Genomic DNA, 22103 nt, shown 5'->3' with positions numbered 1-22103 from the left:
TTTCAGACATGTGGTTTATGAACTTAACGTATGTGTGTTTACTTTGTGCATAAATTTCATTTCTGTCACCTTTGAATATTTATGACAAAAGACAAGACAAAACGGTGGTCAGCAGCATCGTTATTTATGACTTCTGAATCACTTTGGCTGGGTGTGTAATACTCTTCTTCTTTTTTAATCCTCCACCTCCAGGCCTTTCAAACCCTTTCCGTGGTCTGCTGAAGCTGGGGACCCTGGAGCGTCGAGGAGGCATGGGCATCTGGAAGGAGTTCTTCTGCGAACTTTCGCCATTGGAGCTGCGCCTTTTTGTGGACAGCGAGGAGCGGGTGTGCGTGGAGACCTGTTCCCTGCTGCGGTGCGATTGCCTGGGCGCAGCTCATAGCGACGGACGCTTTGACCTGACCTTCTCGGGCAAACGGCTGTGCCTCCGGGCCGCCTCTCAGGACGAGGCAGAGGATTGGCTGGACCGGCTACACGAGGCACTTCAGAAATGTAGGCCTCAGCCGGACGAAGGCTGGGAGACCCTGGAGGGCCCCGAAGCAGCGGAGGACCCGGAAGCGAACTCTGCCGGTGGTCCGCCCGGCGAGCTTTCGGCCCTCTTGCAATACAACGGGACAGGCAGCAACGGGCTGGACTGGACGTGCGGTTTGGACCCCGAGCTGGATGCGGTCAAGGAGTCTGTTCTGTACCTGGAAACCGAAAAGACGTGGGCCCCTTTTGTGTTCTCCTTGTCCTTAGAAGCCCTGAAGTGCTTCAGGGCCCGGAACGGGGAGAAAACGCTGAGCAACAGCTACGGTATCGAGACCATACAGGACATCCTGCCCGATGTGAGCCTGGGGGGCCCTGCCTTCTTCAAGGTCATCACGTCGAAAGCGGTGCTGAAGCTGAGAGCCGAGAACGCGGAGGAGGCAGCCGACTGGAGGGACTTGGTCCGCCGGGTGCTGATGTCGTACCTGGAGACGGCGGAGGAGGCCTTGAGCCTGGGGGGCAACCTGGACGGGAACTCGCAGGCCGTTTTGAAAAGTACCACCAAGGGGAATGGCTTCCTCCTGAAGTACCTGGTCGCCATCCCCACAGAGAAAGGCCTGGACTGCCAGAGCTTCATCTGCGCGGGTAGGTTGGGGAGTGGCAAGTTGGCTGCAAAGCAGAGCACGGGGTGGGTAAACAGATGTAGGAGACTCTCAAAATTGCCAAGGGCCAGTTTGTAGCAACCTTAGGAACCCTTAGCATAAAAAGAGCCCAGCTAGATCAGGCCGAAGGACCTGAGTGCAGCGGCGTTCTCCGATTCTAGCGATTCCAAGCAACTGGTATTCTGAGACACCCTGCCTCTGTTTCAGGCTCGGGGGAATTCTCTCCCTCTCCCGGTGGCCGCAAGGAGCAGAGAAAAACAAAGGGTTCTTACTGATGAGTTTATTCAATCATCACACCAAGAGACAAGGAATGCAGTCTGCCTCCCTTAATGGCGTTGCTCCAACTGAGCTCCTTCCGCCTCCCTTCCTACCAACAGCACTTTCCCTTACGGTGGTCCCCAGGGGCTAATTGTCTCTGGGTCCTTTGCTCTTGCACCCTCAACGAACGCCGAGTTCTGGGAGAAGGGGGGTCAGAAATGATATCCAGTGATAACGTGTCAGCTGGCTGCTCTGTCTCTGTCTCCCCCCCCTCCCTTCTCCCAACACCTCCCAACTCTTCTGTTCGCCTGTCTCTAAGCTGTGACCTTTCTCAAACCACTGCTATAATTCAATACTGCCTTCCTCTCCTCTGGAAGCTCCAGGAGAAGGGGGGGGTGGAACAGAGACAACTCGCCCCCTTCAGTCCAGTGCCTGATACAGTGGTGCCTCGCTAGACGAATTTAATTCGTTCCACGGGTCTTTTCTTATAACGAAAAATCCGTCTAGCGAATCCCATAGGAATGCATTGAAATTTTTTTGGAATTTTTTTTTTGCCCATAGGAACGCGTTAATTGAATTTCAATGCATTCCTATGGGAAACCGCGATTCGCTAGACGAATTCGTCTAGTGAGGCAACCTCCGCTCGAAATATCCTTTCGTTAAGCGGAAATTTCGTTAAGCAGGGCATTCGTTAAGCGAGGCACCACTGTACTCTGACAGGGGAGGTATAATGTGGCTCAGGGGTCAGCAACCTTTTTCAGCTGTGGGCCAGTCCACCGTCCCTCAGACCGTATGGTGGGCCAGACTATATATTTGGGGTGGGGGGTGGGGAATGAACAAATTCCTATGCCCCAAAAACACGCTGATTCCCAGACCGTCCATGGGCCGGATTGAGAAGGCGATTGGGCCGCATCCGGCCCATGGACCTTAGGTTGCCTACCCCTGACGTAGCTGTTTCTGTTTTCCTTTCCAGGCTGCTCCAGGCAGATTGGTTTTTCCTTCGTGAAGCCCAAGCTCTGCGCATTCACAGGCCTCTACTATTGCGACAGCTGCCACTGGGATGAAGAGTCCGTGATTCCTTCGCGGCTGATTCACAACTGGGATCTCACCAGGCGCCCGGTAAGTCTGGGCGACTTGAGCACAGAGGGCACAGGCCTGGGGTGGCAGCATCCCCGGGGAGGCGGGGGCAGGAAGGCGCACACTGCTCCGATTGACTCCCGATGTGGTTCGTGCATTGTTCGTTTTGTTATAATAAAAACTGCTCTCTTTCCCTTATTCTGGTGGCCATATAGAGTCCTTAAGTGGGTTCCCTATCGGTAGGAGAAAATAACAGAGGCCAACCAGAGTATTTTGAGAAGCAAAAGCATCTAGTAAGCCTGATCTTTATTCAAGGAGCTGTTGCAACAGGGTCCCCACTCACCACACGCAGGAGGGAGGAGAACCCTGACAAAATGGTGTGCAAGCTCTTATACAGACTTTTGAAATTTCACCCTGTAGCCCACAACCACCCCCCTAAAATATCACACATACATCACAGAAGGAGGCGGTCTACAGCAGAAATCCTGTCTGCTAGGATACCTGAGAATGGTCAATGATTGCATTACCTGGGCAGCCTGGCCATTCTTTTGTGATGGTTAATTCCTGGTGATGGTTAGTTCCTGAATTCAGGTCACAGGTTAGTTCCTGAATCCAGGTCACAGGCTCACCCTATTCATACACAAAGTCTCCCTTAAGACAGGATTTGCAAGCAAAAAGACAATGGGAAGGCTTTCCCCATTTGCCTCCCTTACTGCAGAGGAATATTTGAGGTCGTTGGGAGAGTCAAAATGGCTTCAGGGTTGCCCTCCCGTACTATTTCAGACACTTGGTTCATACATTTAGATATGTGTGCATTTATGAATATTCTATATTTGAGACCTTAAAATTCGTATAACAGTTTCTTATTTGTCCCCATTCTGTGGTCCTGATTCTTTGGCAGATACTACTTGCAAAAAAATCTGGGTTTGTCAAGGCTGAGAGGAAGATAATGGGAAATATCCAAACCAGCCTATATAATGCCCCCTCTGGCTGGCTTCCCTAGATGCCAACGTAGGACACTTACAGGTGTTTTCATCTCTTAGGTCTGCCGGCAGGCTCTGAAGTTCCTGTCCCAAATTCATAGCCAGCCCTTGATCAACTTGAAGCTAGTGAACGAGACCCTCTATGACCACGTGGACCACATGAGCCGCATCTACAAGAGCCGGGAGCAGCTAAAGCTCCTTGGTGACTACCTGGTCCTTTGCCGCAGTGGGGCCCTGAAGGAGATCAGCAAGAGGTGAGGCTTCACGATGCAGAGGGTCCACCCCCCCCTTCTCCCAGGCCCCAAGCCTTTGACCCACTCTCTGTTGTCCATGTTCCTAACTGGATAAGAGCAGGCAGCTAACATGCATGGAAAATGTCATGCAGATCCTTGAGCAGGCATCCCCAAACTTCGGCCCTCCAGATGTTTTGGACTACAATTCCCATCTTCCCCAACCACTGGTCCTGCTAGCTAGGGATCATGGGAGTTGTAGGCCAAAATATCTGGAGGGCCGCAGTTTGGGGATGCCTGTCCTTGAGGATCTTGGCTTCATTTTTTATGTACATTTCAAAAAAGGAATGCTCAGTCCTCCATAAACCCTCAAAGAAAGAATGACTTTCAAAGAAAGAATGATGTTTTGGGCAGAGCCTCTTTTGCTGCACTAAAGTAGGGAGAGTTGGTCCTCAGCTGAACAGGATTCTTAGGAGTGTACTTGAGGCTGCTTGCAAATACTTGCTGCTTGCAAGTTACTTATCCAGCGCACTGTTCCATCATCAAATTAAAAAATGCTTTTGGAAAAAAAACACTACAGTAATTGGAATGTGCTTAAATGTCTGTTGAAGAACATAAACATACTGCTGTTGAGGAAATAAGCAGAGCTGTGTATCCTCACCAAGAGAAAAAAAGGCTATATTGTGTACCTTCAATACTGTTGTTCCCCAAACTTTTGATACCTGCACAGTTTTTTGCTGAACAAATGTATATTCTTGACCTAGAACAAGGGCAGACCTCTTCCTTGCCTCACCTTCCCCAGTTGTGGAGCTCTTCTTTCTGGGCAATGGTGATACTACGGGGATTCCCCCAAGTCTGTCCGCTAAGGCACAGGCAGCATCAAGGCAACCCTTAAAAGAGATTTCACTGCCTCTGCACTGGCAAAGAGAGAAGAGGCTCTGTGCAGCAGGATCAGTGGAGGGACAGAATGGTGGGATTCATCCTCCGGTACATAGTGGTTTAGTTTTCCAAGGAATGCACTAGTGCATCTCGGCATATAATTTGGGGATTGCTGTACCTTATACAAAATCTGTCCTTCAACCCATGAGGCCTAGAAACTTTTGGACTCAGCTAGGGGAGACAGGTGGCACTGTGGTCTAGGAGAGATCCCATGGAGGGAGGGGAGGGTAAGAAAAAGGGGGATAATATGTTATCTATGTGTATGTATTTTTTCATTATGCAAAATTAATAAAAATTATTATTAAAAAAAACAGGTGGCACTGTGGTCTAAACCACTGAGCCTCTTGGGCTTGCCTATCAGAAGGTCAGCGGTTCTAATCCCTGTGACGGGGTCCTAGCTCCAGCCAACCTAGCAGTTTGAAAGCATGCCAGTGCAAGTAGATAAATAGGTACCGCTGCGGCGGGAAGGTAAACGGCGTTTCCGTGCGCTCTGGTTTCCATTATGGTATTCCATTGCGCCAGAAGCTGCTTAGTCATGCTGGCCACATGACCCGGAAAGCTGTCTGTGAACAAACGCTGGCTCCCTTGGCCTCAAAAGTGAGATGAGCGCCGCAACCCCAGAGTCTCCTTTCACTGGAGTTAACAGTCATGGGGTCCTTTACCTTTTCTTTTCTTTTTTACAATGTTTTAAGTGCATTAGTTAAATTAGTTAAAGTGCATCAGGGACGCAGGTGGCGCTGTGGTCTAAACCACTGAGCCTAGGGCTTGCTGATCAGAAGGTCAGCGGTTCAAATCCCGCAACGGGGTGAGCTCCTGTTGCTCGGTCCCAGCTCCTGCCCACCTAGCAGTTCAAAAGCACATCAAAGTGCAAGTAGATAAATAGGTACTGCTCCGGTGGGAAGGTAAACGTCGTTTCCATGCGCTGCTCTGGTTCGCCAGAAGCACCTTAGTCATGCTGGCCACATGACCCAGAAGCCGTCTGAGGACAAACGCCAGCTCCCTCGGCCTATAGAGCGAGATGAGCACGCAACCCCAGAGTCGTCCATGACTGGACCTAACGGTCAGGGGTACCTTTACCTTTAAGTGCATTATACAAATCTGACAATAGATGGCACTGATGAGCTAATGGCAAATTCCATATATACTTTACAACTTTTTTTAAAAAGCATTTTCACAGCATTTTTTATAACTGTGGCAAATGTAGAAGCGCGGGACGGGACGGGGGGTCCATAAGCAGGAGATTCAGAGAAATGAGATTGGGGAAAACAGCCAAAGGAGGTTGACCGTAGACATGCTTGTACAAGAAAGTGTGTGGCCTTCCCTATCACCCTGTCCTTGCAAGCCAATTAGGAGCATAGGGATTATATGACTTCTATACAGCTCTTGGCAGCAGATGGAAAAAGCTCTTAATAAACTCTTCCTGATGCTCCTCCTCCTCTTTTGTATCCTTTCTAAAGGCTCGATCACCGGCACTACCTCCTGGAATGTCCCCATAAATACAGCGTGGCTGACCTGAGGCAGGTAGGAGATCTGGAAAGAGGAAACTTCTGAAACGAGAGTTTGCCTCGGGAAAACGTACCCCACTCTATCTACGATTCCCCCCACGACCCAGCCCAAGGCTGGCATCCCTTCACCTACACACGTTAGAATGCAGCGTGCTGAACCGAAACAGAGAAACTGGTCTGCGCATGCTCAGAAGCAAGCTTTTACAGTATTCCTTTGCCTCGAGAGAGCTTCGAAAACAGCTTTGGGGGCTAAGTGCTCGCATGGAACCTCATTGGTGCTCTCCCCAATATGTGCCCAAATTTCCCTTTTGCCCTGCATTTTGCAGATGCTTTGTTATCTGTGAGCTGGTCACCTGGCCTCACTGCTGGTCACCTTCACAGCTGCCTCATAGATAAAGGTTTACCTTTTACAACCACCCTTCCCACCTGCTAATAGCCCTCCTCTGTTCCTAGATAGCGGACGGCGTGTTTGAGACATTCCTCCAGTCTCTAATTCAGTTTGCCTCCCACCACGTCTACAATTGCGACCTGTGCACCCAGAGGGGCTTCATCTGCGAGATCTGCAACAGCAACGACATCATCTTCCCCTTTGAATTTGACACAACGACCAGGTGAGCGTTCTTCCTCTTTCCCCCACCTTGGCTTTGGAGTCGAGTTTTCAAAGGAGCGATTCGTTTTTCGCATTTATTTCGCAGTTATTCATTTATTTGTTACGTGTCTGTACCACCTTTATCTTCCAAGGAGATTGAGGTGGTATACATGGTTCTCCTCCTCCCCACTTCACCCTCACAACAAGCCTGTGAGGTTGGTTAGGCTGAGAGACGGAGGCTGGCCCAAGGTCACCTTCATGGCTGAATGGGGATTCGAACCCTGGTCTCCCGGGCCATAGTCCAATACTCTTAACCAGGCATCCCCAAACTGCGGCCCTCCAGATGTTTTGGCCTACAGCTCCCATGATCCCTAGATAACAGGACCAGTGGTCGGGGAAGATGGGAATTGTAGTCCAAAACATCTGGAGGGCCGGAGTTTGAGGATGCCTGCTCTTAACTGTTGCACCACACTGCCTATTTTGCAATGGAGGGGGGCAGAGGTGAAGAATAAGTATTTTTTTATATAATTATTATTATTATTATTATTATTATTATTATTATTATTACTACTACTACTATTACTACTGTAAGGGGAAGAAAGTACAGAGAACCTCCCCCTTGCATCAGAAGTAGCTCCTCCCCAAGCAGTGATGGAAGCGAGGGCTCTGAGGAGGCCAGCCAGGAAGTGGAGAGAGAGGGCCAGGGCTCCAGCAGCATGGGAGAGCCCCGGCTACACAGGAGGGAGGAAAGAGAGGGAGAGAAGGGAGAAAAGGAAAGCATGGAGCGTAGACCCTTTCCTCCGGTTCCAGAATTATGCAGGAGAAAGAAAGGGAGGAGATTCACTGTCCCGAGACTCCTATGTTGGAGAAGATCAGGTGGGGGGGGGGCGGTGCCGGATTCTGCATCAGAATGAGCAGGCATGTTTTTACACACCTGTCTCACTGTAAATAGACTGCACTAATAAAAACTGTTTAAAGACGAGCATGCAGAGCTTCGTTACTCTAGAGTAGTCACAAGAACCCCTGACAACTACTATTTACATTTATTAATGTCTTACAACAAAAATGCTCCAAAGCAACTTAACAATTATAAAAGCATACATAATGCAAAATTAAAAACACATCAAAAAGATATAAACACATGATTAACATGTGTTGGGGGGGCTATTGGGTTGTTGTTTTTATTTTTATTATGTATTTTGTGGTTTTATCTCTTGATTTTATTCTGTGAACCGCCCTGAGACCCCCCAGGTATAGGGCGGTATATAAATTCAATGAATAAATAGATAAAATAACAAAAAAACCATCTCCCATGCCCTGGAGCTCAAGGTGCAGCTGAGGAACAAGGCTTGGTCGGCATATATTGGGGGTGCTTTAGGTATCTTTTCTTAGGGCACATTGGTGTTCCATGACATCCCTTCCAATCCTATTATTGTAAGAGGGCAGTGTTTTAGAAAATCAGTACCGTAGCAGGATTGGGGGTGGGGATGGGAGAATGCTTCAGTGGCGAGGAGATCCACCGTTTTTTAGCAACCTGTAGCCATTGGGATGATGTTGGCCCTGCAGTTCTCTTCAGCCTTCACAGCCAGTGGACCAACAGCTTCTGGAAGAGAACGTCTTCCTCATCTCTGTTCAGTGGGGGCGGTCAGAAGGCTGAACAGGAATTCAGGCACCAGTTCCTCCTTTAAAGTAGCTTTTGAATACCATACTTCCTTTTACCCGCACCCCAGTTCATCTCACAAGGCTGCAGCATCGGAGCAGCGCAAACAGAGAGCCGCCGGCAGGCCTGGTTCACTGAAGATTGCCGCCCCTCTGCTCATTGGCTTTGTACTGAGGCAGGAAGAGTGCCTCTTGCTGAGTTGATGCAGTTTCCTGTTGCCCGAATCAGGCTATTTACCCAGGGAGGCAGGATGTGCCTGGAGCTCTCCTGACAATAGCTCCGAGGAGGAGCAGGCCCTTCCTGAATCGCTGTCCTGCACAGGTGGCAGCCTGGGGTCACTTCCTCTTGCGTAGCCGTTCAGCCGCAGGGGCGCAAAGTTACCAGCCTGCTTTTGAGCAGAGGAAAGAAGGAAAATAAGTCTGAGGGCTGTGCAACCGGCGGGTGGGGGTGGGGAGGGTTTCTTTCAAAAGCCAAATGCAGCGACCGAAGCGTGGAAGTCTGTTCTGAACTGAACAGATCACACAATTCACAGATTTTTAAACAAGCCCAGCCTGGGGGATTTGAAAAGGGGGTGATGAGACAGGGGGTGGAGAGGGTGGTAGCTGGCAGTCGTAATTTTCAAACAAGCAAACCTGCAAGTGATCGGTTCAGAGCTCTGTTGAGAGTGATCTGTGCCTCCCTTGGCAGCTTGCTAGATGTGGAGGAAGAAAGAGAGAGAAGAAAAGAAGAATTGGGTGTCGGAAGGTGAGGTTGGGGGAAAGACTGGTCCTACCACTGACTTCAGCCCTGCCCACCACCGGGATGTGGCCCCCAACAGATTCCACTTGACGGAATGCGGCCCTTGACAGGGGGGAATTCTATAAACCCCCCCAGCTTTAATGGGCTATCTGTACTTCTTCCCCCTCCCTTCCAGGTTGCATGAATTGCTTCAGTGATTAACCTCCTCTTTTTCCAACAGGTGCAAGGTGTGCAAGACTGTCTTCCACGGCAGCTGCCAGGCAAATGCCAGTTTCTGTCCTCGCTGCCTCCGCCGGGAAGAATACCAGCAGAAGCTGCAGGCGTCCCTTTGCAAATGACCTCGGGGTGCCCCACTCCCTGAAGAGGGGCAGGCCACGGCCCTTAGGGGGACAGGCCAGAAGACAGCTGGGAAAGGACAGGGGCAGGCTTTGGAGCGAAGAAAGGCCCCTGACTAGTCACACAACTCCTTTCCCCTGAAGGTCCCGACCCATCAGGGATCACATGGGCTCTGGCGACATCAGCTGTGGATCACATTTCCGACAGAGAGAGGTGGGAAGAAGGCAGTGGCTTTCTTGTGCCGATCTGCTGCCGCCACTTGGAGCCAATCCTTTCCCTTCCGTCTCTCTCTGGCCACTGCCAACAAATACCTGGCTGCTTCGGGCGCAGCAAGCATTTGATACTACGCGTAAGACTTGTCGAACTTGGACTCCTAGGGAGACGAAACGTTGGTGGACATTTTGATTCAAACCACAATGAGAAAGGGTGGGGGGTTTTCTGTCTTGTTTTTTAAATTAATGCACTTTGTAGCAGAGTTCTTGTGCCTTCTGCACTTTATCGGCTCCCCCTGAATTGCCACGTGCCAAACAGCTGCTGAATCCTCTGGGAAACACATTCCAACACCCTCCAAGCAAAGTGACCTTCTTATAAATAATAAACCACTTCTCTGCTCCTTATTTTTTAATGCTAGGCCAATGGATTCCAGAGATGAATTTTTTATTTTCCCTTTTAATCTTCTATGCAGATAATAAAAAATAATTTAATAAGGAACTAACTCACGGGTCTCTTGTTTCTTTGCAACTTTCAAAGTTTGGGTGTATGGGGTGTTAGGGGAGACATTGTTTGTCCACCTTTGGTTCCCAGCCTGCACTTGGGAGCTCTCACTAGTGGCTCCTAGAAGCTATCAGCATGTGACAGTGACCACATTAGGGAAACAGCTTTGAGTGGGTGGCTAACTCGGGTGACGGCAGTCTTAAACCACTGATGGGTTAGGGAATTGTCTATATCCCCTGCTTGCAAAGACAGGCTCTGGCGGATTGAGCAAACGATAACCAATTGTGGGTCCAGCGGTCAAGAAGTCCGTCACTGCACACGCTGTTGGGGGAAATGAGGGGCAGATGGGGTTCGTCAACCTGGGAAAGTAATAACCCCTCTAGGAGAAGGAAAACCCTTATCCTCAATCTCTGCTGCCTTGCGGCTATAGTCATTGGTGAGAAAGGCTTTGGCAGCAAAAATCCATGCCCACTGTCTTGTGGGACATCTTTGGGAGAAGAAAAGGCTAAGGGAGTAAGCCCTTCACAAATCCAGAGTGGAGGCCCTAAGATGGTTGGATGGTGTCTTGTACGCCTCCTTCCGGCAACTCCTGCAGCCAAGCCGGTGCCAAACATGTGGCTCTGCTTTCCTTTGGACCCCATCAGTGAGGCCGAGAGGGCAACCCAGGACCTCCAGGCACACTGCCCAGGCAGGCTCAAGCCCCGGGGAGGTCACTTCAGCGCTGCTAACTCAGCAAAAACAACACACGAGGCAGCGGTTATGAGTTACGGGTCTCTGCAGCCACAGCAGGCGCTGTGATTCTCACGCACACACACACCCAAGAGACACACTCCTTTGTCTCTGGAAGCAGACACATGCCAACAACAAGAAACCAAAAGTCCTTTTCCAATGTTGACACAAACCAGGCAACCAACATGCACTTTTTGAATGAAGAATTACCAACCGTGGATGAATGGCAGAAGAAATTGATAGAATACATGGAACTGTCTGAATTGACGGGGAGACTCCGAGATCGGAGCGAAGAAGCAGCGGAAGAAGATTGGAAGAAATTTAAAATTTATTTGAAAAATAAGCGTATAATAGATTGAATTAATGGAAGTGAGGGAGATACAAAGAGGTTGTAGATAATACAAGGGTGTGAAATATGTATTGATAGAAGATAAGGATAATTCAATTAAGAAGTAAGATATAGAATGAGGTTATAAGGATAAGATTTAAAAGATATAGTAATAAGGTAATATTGAAGTTATAATTAGAGTTTATATAAGATTTAGAATTTACTAAGTATGATATGCTAAGAACCGCAGTAGGAGGTGGAAGGAGGAAGTCAATAGATTAGAAATAAGGATCATAAGTAAGAATTTTTGTTTTTGCAGTATTGTATTTTTTGTATTTTGTATTTTTTGTGTTTTGTAATTTTTTTGTGTTTTGTTTCTTTGTATATTTTGTTTGTTTGGAAAAAATTTTTAATAAATATTTTTTTTAAAAAAAACAACATGCGCTTTTTACTCAGGAAGATGCTTCACACAAGACAGTAACTCTCTGGAGGGAAGGTGCGATATGAATAAATGATGCACAGAGCACAGGTGAGCAAAAGATAATAATATTTATGATTAATCATCCAGTCCCATCGACTCCGTGTACAAATGGTTCAGTAAGTGTGTAAACTTCTTCAAAGAGGCATGTCCATTCACCAACCACCACCTTGTTTTTTAACAATGGCAGGAATGATGTAAGTGTGTGAGATGGAAGCAAATGTTTATACTGTATTACCAGTAATATAGCGTGGGTCAGATAGGGAAGTAGTGTGGTTTTAGTTAAAGCAAGTATGGAGAGGAAGTGGTGCCTCTGTGTATGTACGGTACATGAGGAAATGCGAGCAGCTTGGGAGGATGGTTTTTAGATGTCACATTGAAAAATGGCATGTCAAATCTCAGCATGAGAAGGAAGCCACAAGATCACACCCAACCCGTTCTCATAATTAAGGTTCCCATATTCCCAAATGTGAAAATCCCAGACAGAGGTTTTGTTTTGTTCTTGGTCAAAGTTGTTGAGCTTCTTTGGGGAACATCTCCTACATTTTTAGGCTTTTGGGGGATTTTTAAGGCACTGTTTGTTAAAAAATGCTCCACTTGTCATATGTCCAGGTTTTCCCAGACACTGCCGATTTGGCAAAAATCTGCCCAGATTCCACTTTCTGGGAATGATTCCTGGACGTGTCCTCAAAAAGCCTTGGAGCCCAGAAGATGGCAGCAATTATTGTCCTTTCCTGTATCCAATTTGGCCTGGTTTTGGCACAGGAACTGCTTTGGCCACCCTGATTAATGACCTGTGTTGGGAGGATGAGGGGAATACGATCCTGCTAATTCTCTTGAAACCCTGAGTGGTTTGCTCATGGCATGAGTAATGGCATTGTGAATTAGCTTTCTGAACTGGAGTTTGGGGGGGCAGTGCTTTTGTGGGGCCATACCTACCTGGGTTTTCTTGCTCCCATGGTTCCCAACCTCTGTTTCAAGTGGGGCAGGGCCAGGCTGCAGCCTGATTTCAAAACTGATCTATAAGCAAGCGATCCGCGATCTGACCAGAGCAGAGCTTTCCAAACTTTTCATGTTGGCGACACACTTTTTAGACACGCACCATTTCGTGACACAGTAGTTCAGTTTTACTAGCGAACCGGAGGTTAAACTAACCCCTTTCCAGCCCCGGGAGGAGTGCAGGGAGCGTTTGTGCGACACAGCTACACACTGCAGCCAACACACGAATGTGTCATGACACACAGTTTGGAAAGCTCTGGGCAAGAGTGATCTGTTCTCGCTGCCCCATCCCAAGCAACCTGCAGGGGAAGGAGGAAGAGGGGAGCCGGAAGAGAGAAAAGGAAGTGAGAGGAAAAAATGGTGACCCCGCTCCAAGATTACCCCTGAAGAAAAACAACAAACAACAATATTCTGTAGATCTCGAGCCATAAGGTGGCTAGATTGGCCTCTACTAGGGCCAGGGCCTTTTCAGTATTGGCCCCAACTTGGTGGAACGCTCTCTCACAGGAGACCAGGGCCCTGCGGGATTTGTCATCTTTCCGCAGGGCCTGCAAGACAGAGCTGTTCCGCCTGGCCTTTGGGCTGGACTTAGTCTGACCCCTGTGTTTTTCCTCCCTCATGGTTTGGATTTATGGACTACTGTACTTAAAATGAGGCTGCATTTTAAATTTTAATATTGTATTTTAATCTGTATTTTAATTAATTGCTTTTTATGTTTTATTGTAATTTTATTGGTGTTAGCCGCCCTGAGCCCGGTTTTGACTGGGGAGGGCGGGGTATAAATAAAAAGTTATTATTTATTATTATTATCATTAACCCTAAAAGGGGGAAACGTTTCTCCAGAATTGATCTACCTGAGTGAGGCCATCAAGAGATGAGTTGCAGGAGGCAATCAATGTCTTGATGATGCTCAACTCTACATCTCCCTTACATCCGATTTCAGGTGAGGCAGTGTGCTTGCTAGGTTGGGTGCCTGGCACCTGTCATGTGCCGCATAAAGTCAATAAACTGAATCTCAACTCAGATTAAGACTAGCGGGTGTTTATGTGCTTTGGGAGGCTGTTTCAACTTGTTCCGGATGCGGTTGTACTCCACCAAAAGGAGGTTTGCAATCTGGGAATCAGGGCCACCAAGAGAGAGGTGCGGTTTAACCTGATGTACTAGGCTCAGAGCCAGCTGCGGCCGCCCACTCGCCCAGGCCTCCAGCCAACCACCGAGCTACTGCAAGGCCAGGTTATATGGTTTCAGCCATTGCTACAACTACAACTAATCCAGAATGCGGCAGCTAGACTGGTGATTGGGAGCAGCCGCTGAGACCACGTAACACCGGTCCTGAAAGAGCTACATTGGCTTCCAGTACGTTTCCGAGCACAATTCAAAGTGTTGTTGCTGAGCTTTAAAGCCCTAAATGGCCTCGACCCAGTATACCTGAAGGAGCGTCTCCACCCCCATTGTTCAGCTCTGAGGGCCTTCTGGTGGTTCCTTCCCTGCGAGAAGTGAGGTTACAGGGAACCAGGCAGAGGGCCTTCTTGGTAGTGTCGCCCACCCTGTGGAATACCCTCCCATCAGATATCAAGGAAATAAACAACTACAGTGGTACCTTGGTTTATGAACTTAATCCGTTCCGCAAGTCCGTTCTTAAACCAAAGCGTGCTTTCCCATAGCAGCGGGGGACTCAATTTACAAGTGGAACATACTCAACAGGAAGCGAAACATGTTTTTATTCCAAGGCAAAGTTCACAAACCAAAACACCTACTTCCCGGTTTGCAGCGTTCTAATCCAAGTTGTTCATAAACCAAGCTGTTCTTAAACCAAGGTACCACTTTATCTGACATTTAGAAGACATCTGAAGGCAGCCCTGTTTAGGGAAGTTTTAAAAGTTTGCTGTTTTATTGTGTTTTTAATATTCTGCTGGGAGCCACCCAGGGAGGGGAATAAATTAATTACTACTACTACTACTACTACTATCATTATCATTATTATTATTATTTATTACTCCAGAGCCCTTTGTTCAAAATGAATCTGCTTGGATGCCGACTGGTGCTGGGCAGCTCCCCAATGCCGAAACAATTGCACTGGCTCCCAGTTCCACCACACAGCTGGGGACCTGGGTAGCTGAAGAATTGCCTGCTCTGAAGCACAACATCAAAAAACCTAAGATCATGGCCACTGGTCCCATCACCTCCTGGCAAATAGAAGGGGAAGAAATGGAGGCAGTGAGAGATTTTACTTTCTTGGGTTCCATGATCACTGCAGATGGTGACAGCAGTCACGAAATTAAAGGACTCCTGCCTCTTGGGAGAAAAGCAATGACAAACCTAGACAGCATCTTAAAAAGCAGAGACATCACTTTGCCGACAAAGGTCCGTAGTGTTAAAGCTATGGTTTTCCCAGTAGTGATGTATGGAAGTGAGAGCTGGACCATAAAGAAGGCTGATCGCCGAAGAATTGATGCTTTTGAATTATGGTGCTGGAGGAGAGTCTTGAGAGTCCCATGGACTGCAAGAAGATCAAACTCATCCATTCTTAAGGAAATCAGCCCTGAGTGCTCACTGGAAGGACAGATCCTGAAGCTGAGGCTCCAGTACTTTGGCCACCTCATGAGAAGAGAAGACTCCCTGGAAAAGACCCTGATGTTGGGAAAGATTGAGGGCACAAGGAGAAGGGGACGAGATGGTTGGAAAGTGTTCTCGAAGCTACCGGTACTGAAATATATTCGGAGTCAAGAGTGAATTTCATGCTCTTTATTCAGCTCGTAGTCATCAAGGAGAAGAAGAGAAGAATGCCCCTTTCCCAAAACCATCTGCTTATACACATTATTTACACAATGGGCTTTGTGTGATTGGCTACTTCAGGGCTACACCTGTGGGCCAATCAGTTTGTGGATTGACTTCTGCCAGCTGCCTGATGCAGGCCAATCAGGTTGCGGATTCACTTCTGCCAGCCGCCTGATTGGCTGCTCCTGCAGGCCAATCAGGTTGCGGATTCACTTCCACCTGGAGTTGGATTGGGTGGCTCCTGCGGACCAATCAGACTGCTGATTCTGGATCCTATTGTTCTATGATTCAGCTCAGTACATAACAGGTACTAACATGAGTTTGGCCAAACTGCGGGAGGCAGTGGAACACAGGAGTGCCTGGCGTGCTCTGGTCCATGGGGTCACAAAGAGTCGGACACGACTAAACAACAACAACAACAACATATGGCTGCCACCCAGGTGTTATTTATTTGGATGCCCACCGAGAACCACCAAAGTGAGGCGGGTGGCAACTGGCAGGACCTTCTCAGTCGTGGCCCCCGCACAGACCTGCTTATTTTCTCCCCAACAGAGAGAGAAGCGCAGCAGCACTTTCCCCACCTGCACTTCCCAGCACCTCGTATTCAGATGCATATTGTTTCTACAGTGGAGGTGTAATAACCGACATAATGATTCTCATTATGTGGTGGAGGTGTTTTAATTGCTGCTTTGGGTTGCTGCTGCAGTTGTATTATTTCATGCTGCTGCGATTTTGTTTTATTTTTAACAAGGAAGGGTGGGGTGGAAAGAACACAAACTAGGAGAGAAACCGGGCAGGGTTTCATGAACTATTCATTGGAACAAGAGAAATTGAGGACATGATAAAGACAATTCAGTCAATCCCTTAGCGCCCAAACAAATTAAACAACAACAAAAGTCAGCAGCTTTAGACCTGCTGAAGCAGCAATATCGTGACCATTCTCCAAATGCTACAGCAGACTTGGGTTATGATGCACGTGAGCCTCCCCAAGGATGTGTGAAACATCCCCAGAGGCCTTCACTTAACTGTGTGGCGCCCTTGCCTAATGTAATATCTGCCTGCCTACCTGGAAACATTTCTGCACCTGAGCCGAAATATTAAAATTAAATTAAAACAGCAGCCTCCAGTCACTCAGATCATAAGGATGCATCTCTAAAGGGCATCTTTAAATGTGCCAAATTTTTCAAAGAAGTGATCTCAGTAATAACAGTCTCATAATGTAGAGTTCCATGATCACTGTAGATGGTGACAGCAGCCACAAAATTAAAAGACGCCTGCTTCTTGGGAGAAAAGCAATGACAAACCTAGGCAGCATCTTAAAAAGCAGAGACATCACCTTGCCTACAAAGGTCCGTATAGTTAAAGCTATGGTTTTCCCAGTAGTGATGTATGGAAGTGAGAGCTGGACCATAAAGAAGGCTGATCGCCGAAGAATTGATGCTTTTGAATTATGGAGCTGGAGGAGACTCTTGAGAGTCCCATGGACTGCAAGAAGATCAAACCTATCCATCCTGAAGGAAATCAGCCCTGAGTGCTCACTGGAAGGACAGATCGTGAAGCTGAAGTTCCAATACTTTGGCCACTTCATGAGAAGAGAAGAATCCTTGGAAAAGACCCTGATGTTGGGAAAGATTGAGGGCACTAGGAGAAGGGGACGACAGAGAATGAGATGGTTGGACAGTGTTCTCGAAGCTACCAACATGAGTCTGACCAAACTGCGGGAGGCAGTGCAAGACAGGAGTGCCTGGCGTGCCCTGGTCCATGGGGCCACAAAGAGTCGGACATGACTAAACGACTAAACAACAAACAATGTAGGACAATATTAGTATTTCCCCCCCAGCCGGAAGTGAGTTTTGTTTCAGCACCTCTCAGGTGGGATGCATTGCCATTATAAGAAAACAAAGGAGGTGTTCACAGTGAGTTCCGGCATCTCTTTTTCTATCAAAATAGCATTGAGTATATCCCCTTTAGTAAAAAGGCCTGTGGAATTTCTCAGGTGCAGGGAATGTATTTTGGAAGTTTGGGAAAGGGGACACAACCTTTTCCTGTCAAATCAACTCAGGGGTGTGGCACTAAAGGCCTGGGGTTGAATGGGACTCTTCAGGCCACTCGGCCCATTGAACTCTCCCCAAGCCACACCCTCTCTCCAGGCCACACCCCCTTCCTCCAGGCCACACCCCTCGCTGCCCCTGCTTGCACCCCAATGTTTTTGTCTGGCTGGAATGTGCCCTAGACCACGGATGGAGCCTCTTGCATTCCTAATGGAGGCCAGAGAGGCATGTGCGTGTTCAGAATCTAGCCTATTGTGCAAAGAAAAATTTTATGTTCATTGTGCAACCCCCTTTAACTTTTGCCTGTGGCCCAACCCACCTCTGGCCTGGGGTTGACCAGAGGGGAACGTGGCCCTCATATCGAAAAGGTTCCCACGCTTCTCCATTGACCCTTTTTCGCCTAAGGCCCTCACCACAGGTGCCGGGTCGCCCCCAAGATCAAAGAGGCCCGGCACGCACATGTGATGTCACACACACAACAAGTGATGTCACATGCATCTCCCGATACCGCGCAGGACAGGGCATCCTTCTGCCACCTGCTGGTAGGTCCACTGGGGCCCGTCACAGCCGCGGGAAGGTCCACTGGGCGTGCCACAGGGCGTGAAAAAATGGGGGGCCTCACTGAATTTTTTGGGGTGCTGCACTTGGCCCCTCAGATCCCCTAGATGGCGCCCCTGCCTCTCACGCTTCCCTACATGACAAATTTATAAATGGCTTCCCCCCTCCCCGCCGTCTCTCCCTGCAAAAATGGCTCCCCGCCTTTTGCTTCTTTTGAGCCTGGCAGAAACCAAATGTTGGGAACCGGTGTGGTTATAAATATCCCTCTCTGCATGCCTAGGCTCCTGGGTGAGTGGATGCTGAGACGATAAGAGCAGCTTGCCGAAAACCACCTCCTGAGCTTGTGGCAGGCCTTTCGGAGCTCGCAGTTGTAGCTCAGAAAACAGAAAGCAGCTCCCTTTTCTGCGGTCTGCCTGCCCAAAGGGAGCGGCTTTCTTCTGCCCAAACCAAGGGTTGGCCCAGCACATCATGCCCTCAGTTTTGAAAGGCACAGGTAGGCTGCTCCTTCTGGCAACAGACTCGTGTGGCTCCTCGTTGCCTTCCTTTGCTGCTTGCGAGATAAATAAACGTGCACACGCACATCCTTTGGGGACTGGAGGAGCCAAACCCTGCCAGGACACCATCCATGCCCTCCGACAAGCCCGTGACTCAATCAGGGTGGCACAGGAGGCTGGTGGAAATCTTGGACACGCAATGAGAGAGAGATGCACTCGGCGGTGGTGTGTGAGTCATTCCCCACTGAAGAGTGCCCTCCCCCCAACCTCCCTGGCCTTGGGGAGACTTCCTCTGACTGAGGAAGCTTCCTTCCTCCATCCAGTGCAGGCTGGTGGGAACAGCCGTGTCGTTCTGCCTGCCTCACTCCTGCTCCCAAGACTCTGCACGAGTGCGGCAGGGCTTGGCCGAGAACGGGCATCGCCAGGGAGGAGTTGGAGGAGACTAGGTCATGGAACTAGGTCTTGGGTGAATGCAAGGAGCTCTTCTTGACTGAGGAAAAGCGAGCACCTGTACTCAGCTGGAATTGACCTGGATGAAAGAAACTGGCAGGGGTGTGGCCGGCTGTTTTCCCCAGAGGTGCCTCTTGGTTTTGTTTTTTTGCGTTGCGTCGAAGCGGCACTTGCTGAACACTCCTCTCGGTGTTGCACGTCTTGGCTGCTGCCCTCAAGGAGAAGCTGATCTTGAGCCTTCAGGTGACAACTGAATGCCATACTAGGGCTGTTGGCGACGATGAAGGTGTTTGGGGAGAGCCACTGGACCCAAGTCTTGACCTGCTGCTGTTTCTTTCCTTCACTCGCAAGTCTCCTTCCCGTGAGGAAGCCGACGGAAAGATCTGTTTTGTGACAGTCTCTGCTCCCCCTCCTTTCCTCCGTTCTCGACATAGTTTAGGAAGGGGAGGACCAGAGGCAGGTTCAGACCAGGCGCACAGGCCTGGGCAGGTCCATGCTGGTCTCGATACAATCGGCGAGGAAGATCTGGGACATCCTTCGAGGCGTAGGACCGAAAGGCAGGCAAAGAAGGGGCCGGGACAGGAAAGGAAACTAAGAAAATGTGAGCCAGCAGGTAAAACCGGGGAACAGGGCGGGGTCAAGGGGTCAAGTCCCGGGAGGCGGGCTGAATCCGCGATGGGACAGCATGGAAAACAGGTCAGAATGGTCCGCGTTTCCCCAATGTTGTTCCAGCTGTTGAAATAGTGTGAGCTGAATTTCTTGAATGATCAGCTCCGGCATGGCTTGTGTGTTTGTCTGGGCAAGAGTTGCTTGTTAGGGGGTGTAGAGAAATGGACTCTCGCCAGCGCTCCTTGCACAGAAGGGAACGGCCGCTCTCCAAATACTTTCCAACCCATTCAGTTGGCGAGCTAGAGAGAGGATGGAGAAGCTGGACGCAATCCTCCATCTCTTTTGGTCCGCAGATTCTGGCCCATTAATCTTTGAGAGGCAGGCGGGCTGGCAGCTGTCCAGCGGGGGCAGAGAGGTCAAACTGCGGTCCAGATCCCAGATAGCCATACTGGGATTGTTTAATGGCCCTGGGAGAAACTTCCGTTTTCCTCATCTGTGCAACTGGAGTGATGGTGCTCTGACGCACAGTGAAAACACGACGGGCAACAGAAAGTAATCGCTGCCATATCGGCCCGTCAGAAAAAAATCCCAACATCCCTCTTGGGGTGATACTTTTATAAAGAAACATCTCAGAAGAGCATGCAAGCTTTTTTGAATTCTCCAGAACGCTAAACAACGTCCTGCTATCTGCTCTTCAGAAGCACTGAGGGAAATTAAGGAGCCCTTATTTAATCAGATCAAGGTCCGTCTAGCTCGGTACCTGAGAGGAACAGAGGAGAAATGTGTTCGGTCTGCATTTTGAAGTGCACAGACTTCTACGCAGATTGAAGCACAGCTAGCTCACACATTCCTGATTTTGGGTGATATTTTAAATGGAAAAACGCATACCAAAAACGTAACGAGAGTAGGATTGAGCACATGCTATAGCAGCATAGCTCATCCATTCAGCTTGCAAGCAGATGCAAGCAGGGCAGGAAAACAAAGCTCTTTGTCTGGGGTTTATTCCCTGTATCTGTAAACAAGAGCTTCATTCCTCTGAAACATGGAAGTTTCTTCCCCAGCCACCATGTCTACTAGATACTGATTTCTCTCTCTCCTTGTTCAGTTTGTCCGATCATTCATAAAAATACATCTATGCTAGTGGCCACAACAACATTTAGTGGCAATGAATTCCATGTGCAGTATTTTACCATAATAGGGTGAGCACAACCAACACCCTCCTGGTGTTTTGTATTTGATGACTAGTGGATGTTTGTTTTAAACTGCTCTGGGCGCAGCTCATTGTGGAAAGATGACATATAGACCAACTTATAGGTGACATATATACTCTCCTTCGTTGGAGGTTTTAAGCAAAGGTTGGGTGGTCATCTGTCGAGGATGCTTTAGCTGAGATTCCTGCATTGCAGGGGTTGGACTGGATGACCCTTGGGGTACCTTCCAACTCTACAATTCTATAAATCAATCAGTCACAAAACCTAAGGGTGCTCAGACACGGACCCCCGTTGCCCTGAGTGTTATTTTACCTTTGCCTTTTGCACGTGGCTTGGCTCACTTGCTCGAGATGCGCATACAATTGCTTTTCAGACACCTGTAGCTACATCGGTGCGCTTGTGCCACATTGTGGTTTGGCTTGCATGAATTGTTCCGCTGATGTTTTTTGTTGTACAGACCTGCCTTTTGTACAGGGGTGGTTAGACAAGGTTGCCACGCACTGAGTTTTTTCAGCTTTTGAACAGACTCCATCCCTTGCCTGAGTTTCCAGCAGCACTAACCCCTCAGAATGTGTTTCCAAGACCAAAAACTCAGCCCAGGAAACCTGTAAATAAATAATATAGGTGAATGCCTCCAAACATGTGACGAGACCTTTCTCTTCATTACTGAGCTGGAAGGTGACACCAGGGATAGCTCAGCTGGTAGAGCTTGAGACTCTTAAGCTCAGGGCTGTGGGTTTGAGCCCCACATTGGGCAAAAGTTCCCTGCATTGCAGGGGGTTGGTCTAGATGACCGCTGGTGTCCCTTCCAACTCTACAATTCTATGATTCTATGATCACAACACACGGACAAACATGTGGGACAAACAAACAATGTGCATCTGTTATTCCTGGAGGGGGCCCAGGTCCCTCCTTCCTCCACTTTATTTTTTAGGGAGAAAGCGTTTTCTAGCACTCAAACTGTAATATATTTTTGCTTGGAAAATGCAGCGAATCTCCCAGTGGGTACAAACATATGTGCTGCAAACATATATACAGTACATACATAATTATATTTGTATGCTGTCTTTCCTTAGTTAAAACCATGCTCAAGGCGGCTTACCACATGAAAAATATGACGTAATTACAAACAAGCAATGAATAAACCACCAAAAAAGTACCCAGCCAAATTAAACATTTCCCACATAAAGCACAGCAAGAACTAAAATACAGATACAAAAGATTGATATCAAGAACGGCAAAAATAAAAAATAAAAAAT

General features: G+C 48.5%; 2 protein-coding genes across 8 annotated transcripts in view; both read left to right on the top strand.

Moving 5' to 3' along the window:
• PLEKHM1 (pleckstrin homology and RUN domain containing M1) overlaps window positions 1–10160 on the top strand; it is a 36970-nt gene extending 26810 nt beyond the window's left edge. For all 5 annotated transcript variants that reach the window (XM_035135890.3, XM_035135892.3, XM_035135891.3 and 2 more), the window contains exons 7-12: window positions 193–1113; window positions 2362–2507; window positions 3509–3702; window positions 6075–6138; window positions 6576–6733; window positions 9330–10160. In XM_035135890.3, coding sequence (XP_034991781.3) covers window positions 193–1113; window positions 2362–2507; window positions 3509–3702; window positions 6075–6138; window positions 6576–6733; window positions 9330–9447 — 1601 coding nt within the window. In that variant the 3' untranslated portion in view covers window positions 9448–10160. The remainder of the gene's footprint in view (window positions 1–192; window positions 1114–2361; window positions 2508–3508; window positions 3703–6074; window positions 6139–6575; window positions 6734–9329) is intronic.
• An 8730-nt stretch (window positions 10161–18890) lies between these two features.
• The window catches only part of ARHGAP27 (Rho GTPase activating protein 27), a 56967-nt gene continuing 53754 nt past the window's right edge, over window positions 18891–22103 (top strand). The window contains exon 1 of one of the 3 annotated variants that reach the window (XM_035134996.3): window positions 18891–19637. The gene's annotated coding sequence lies outside the window, so the exon portion shown is untranslated. The remainder of the gene's footprint in view (window positions 19638–22103) is intronic. The other 2 variants (XM_088656123.1, XM_088656122.1) reach the window with 2 other exon arrangements.

This window comes from Zootoca vivipara, chromosome 12 (assembly GCF_965207765.1).
Source record: "Zootoca vivipara chromosome 12, rZooViv2.hap1.1, whole genome shotgun sequence".
NCBI classification, from domain to species: Eukaryota; Metazoa; Chordata; class Lepidosauria; order Squamata; family Lacertidae; genus Zootoca; species Zootoca vivipara.
Note: the sequence above shows the minus strand (reverse complement) of the source record. Positions and strands in the feature narration are given on the sequence as shown.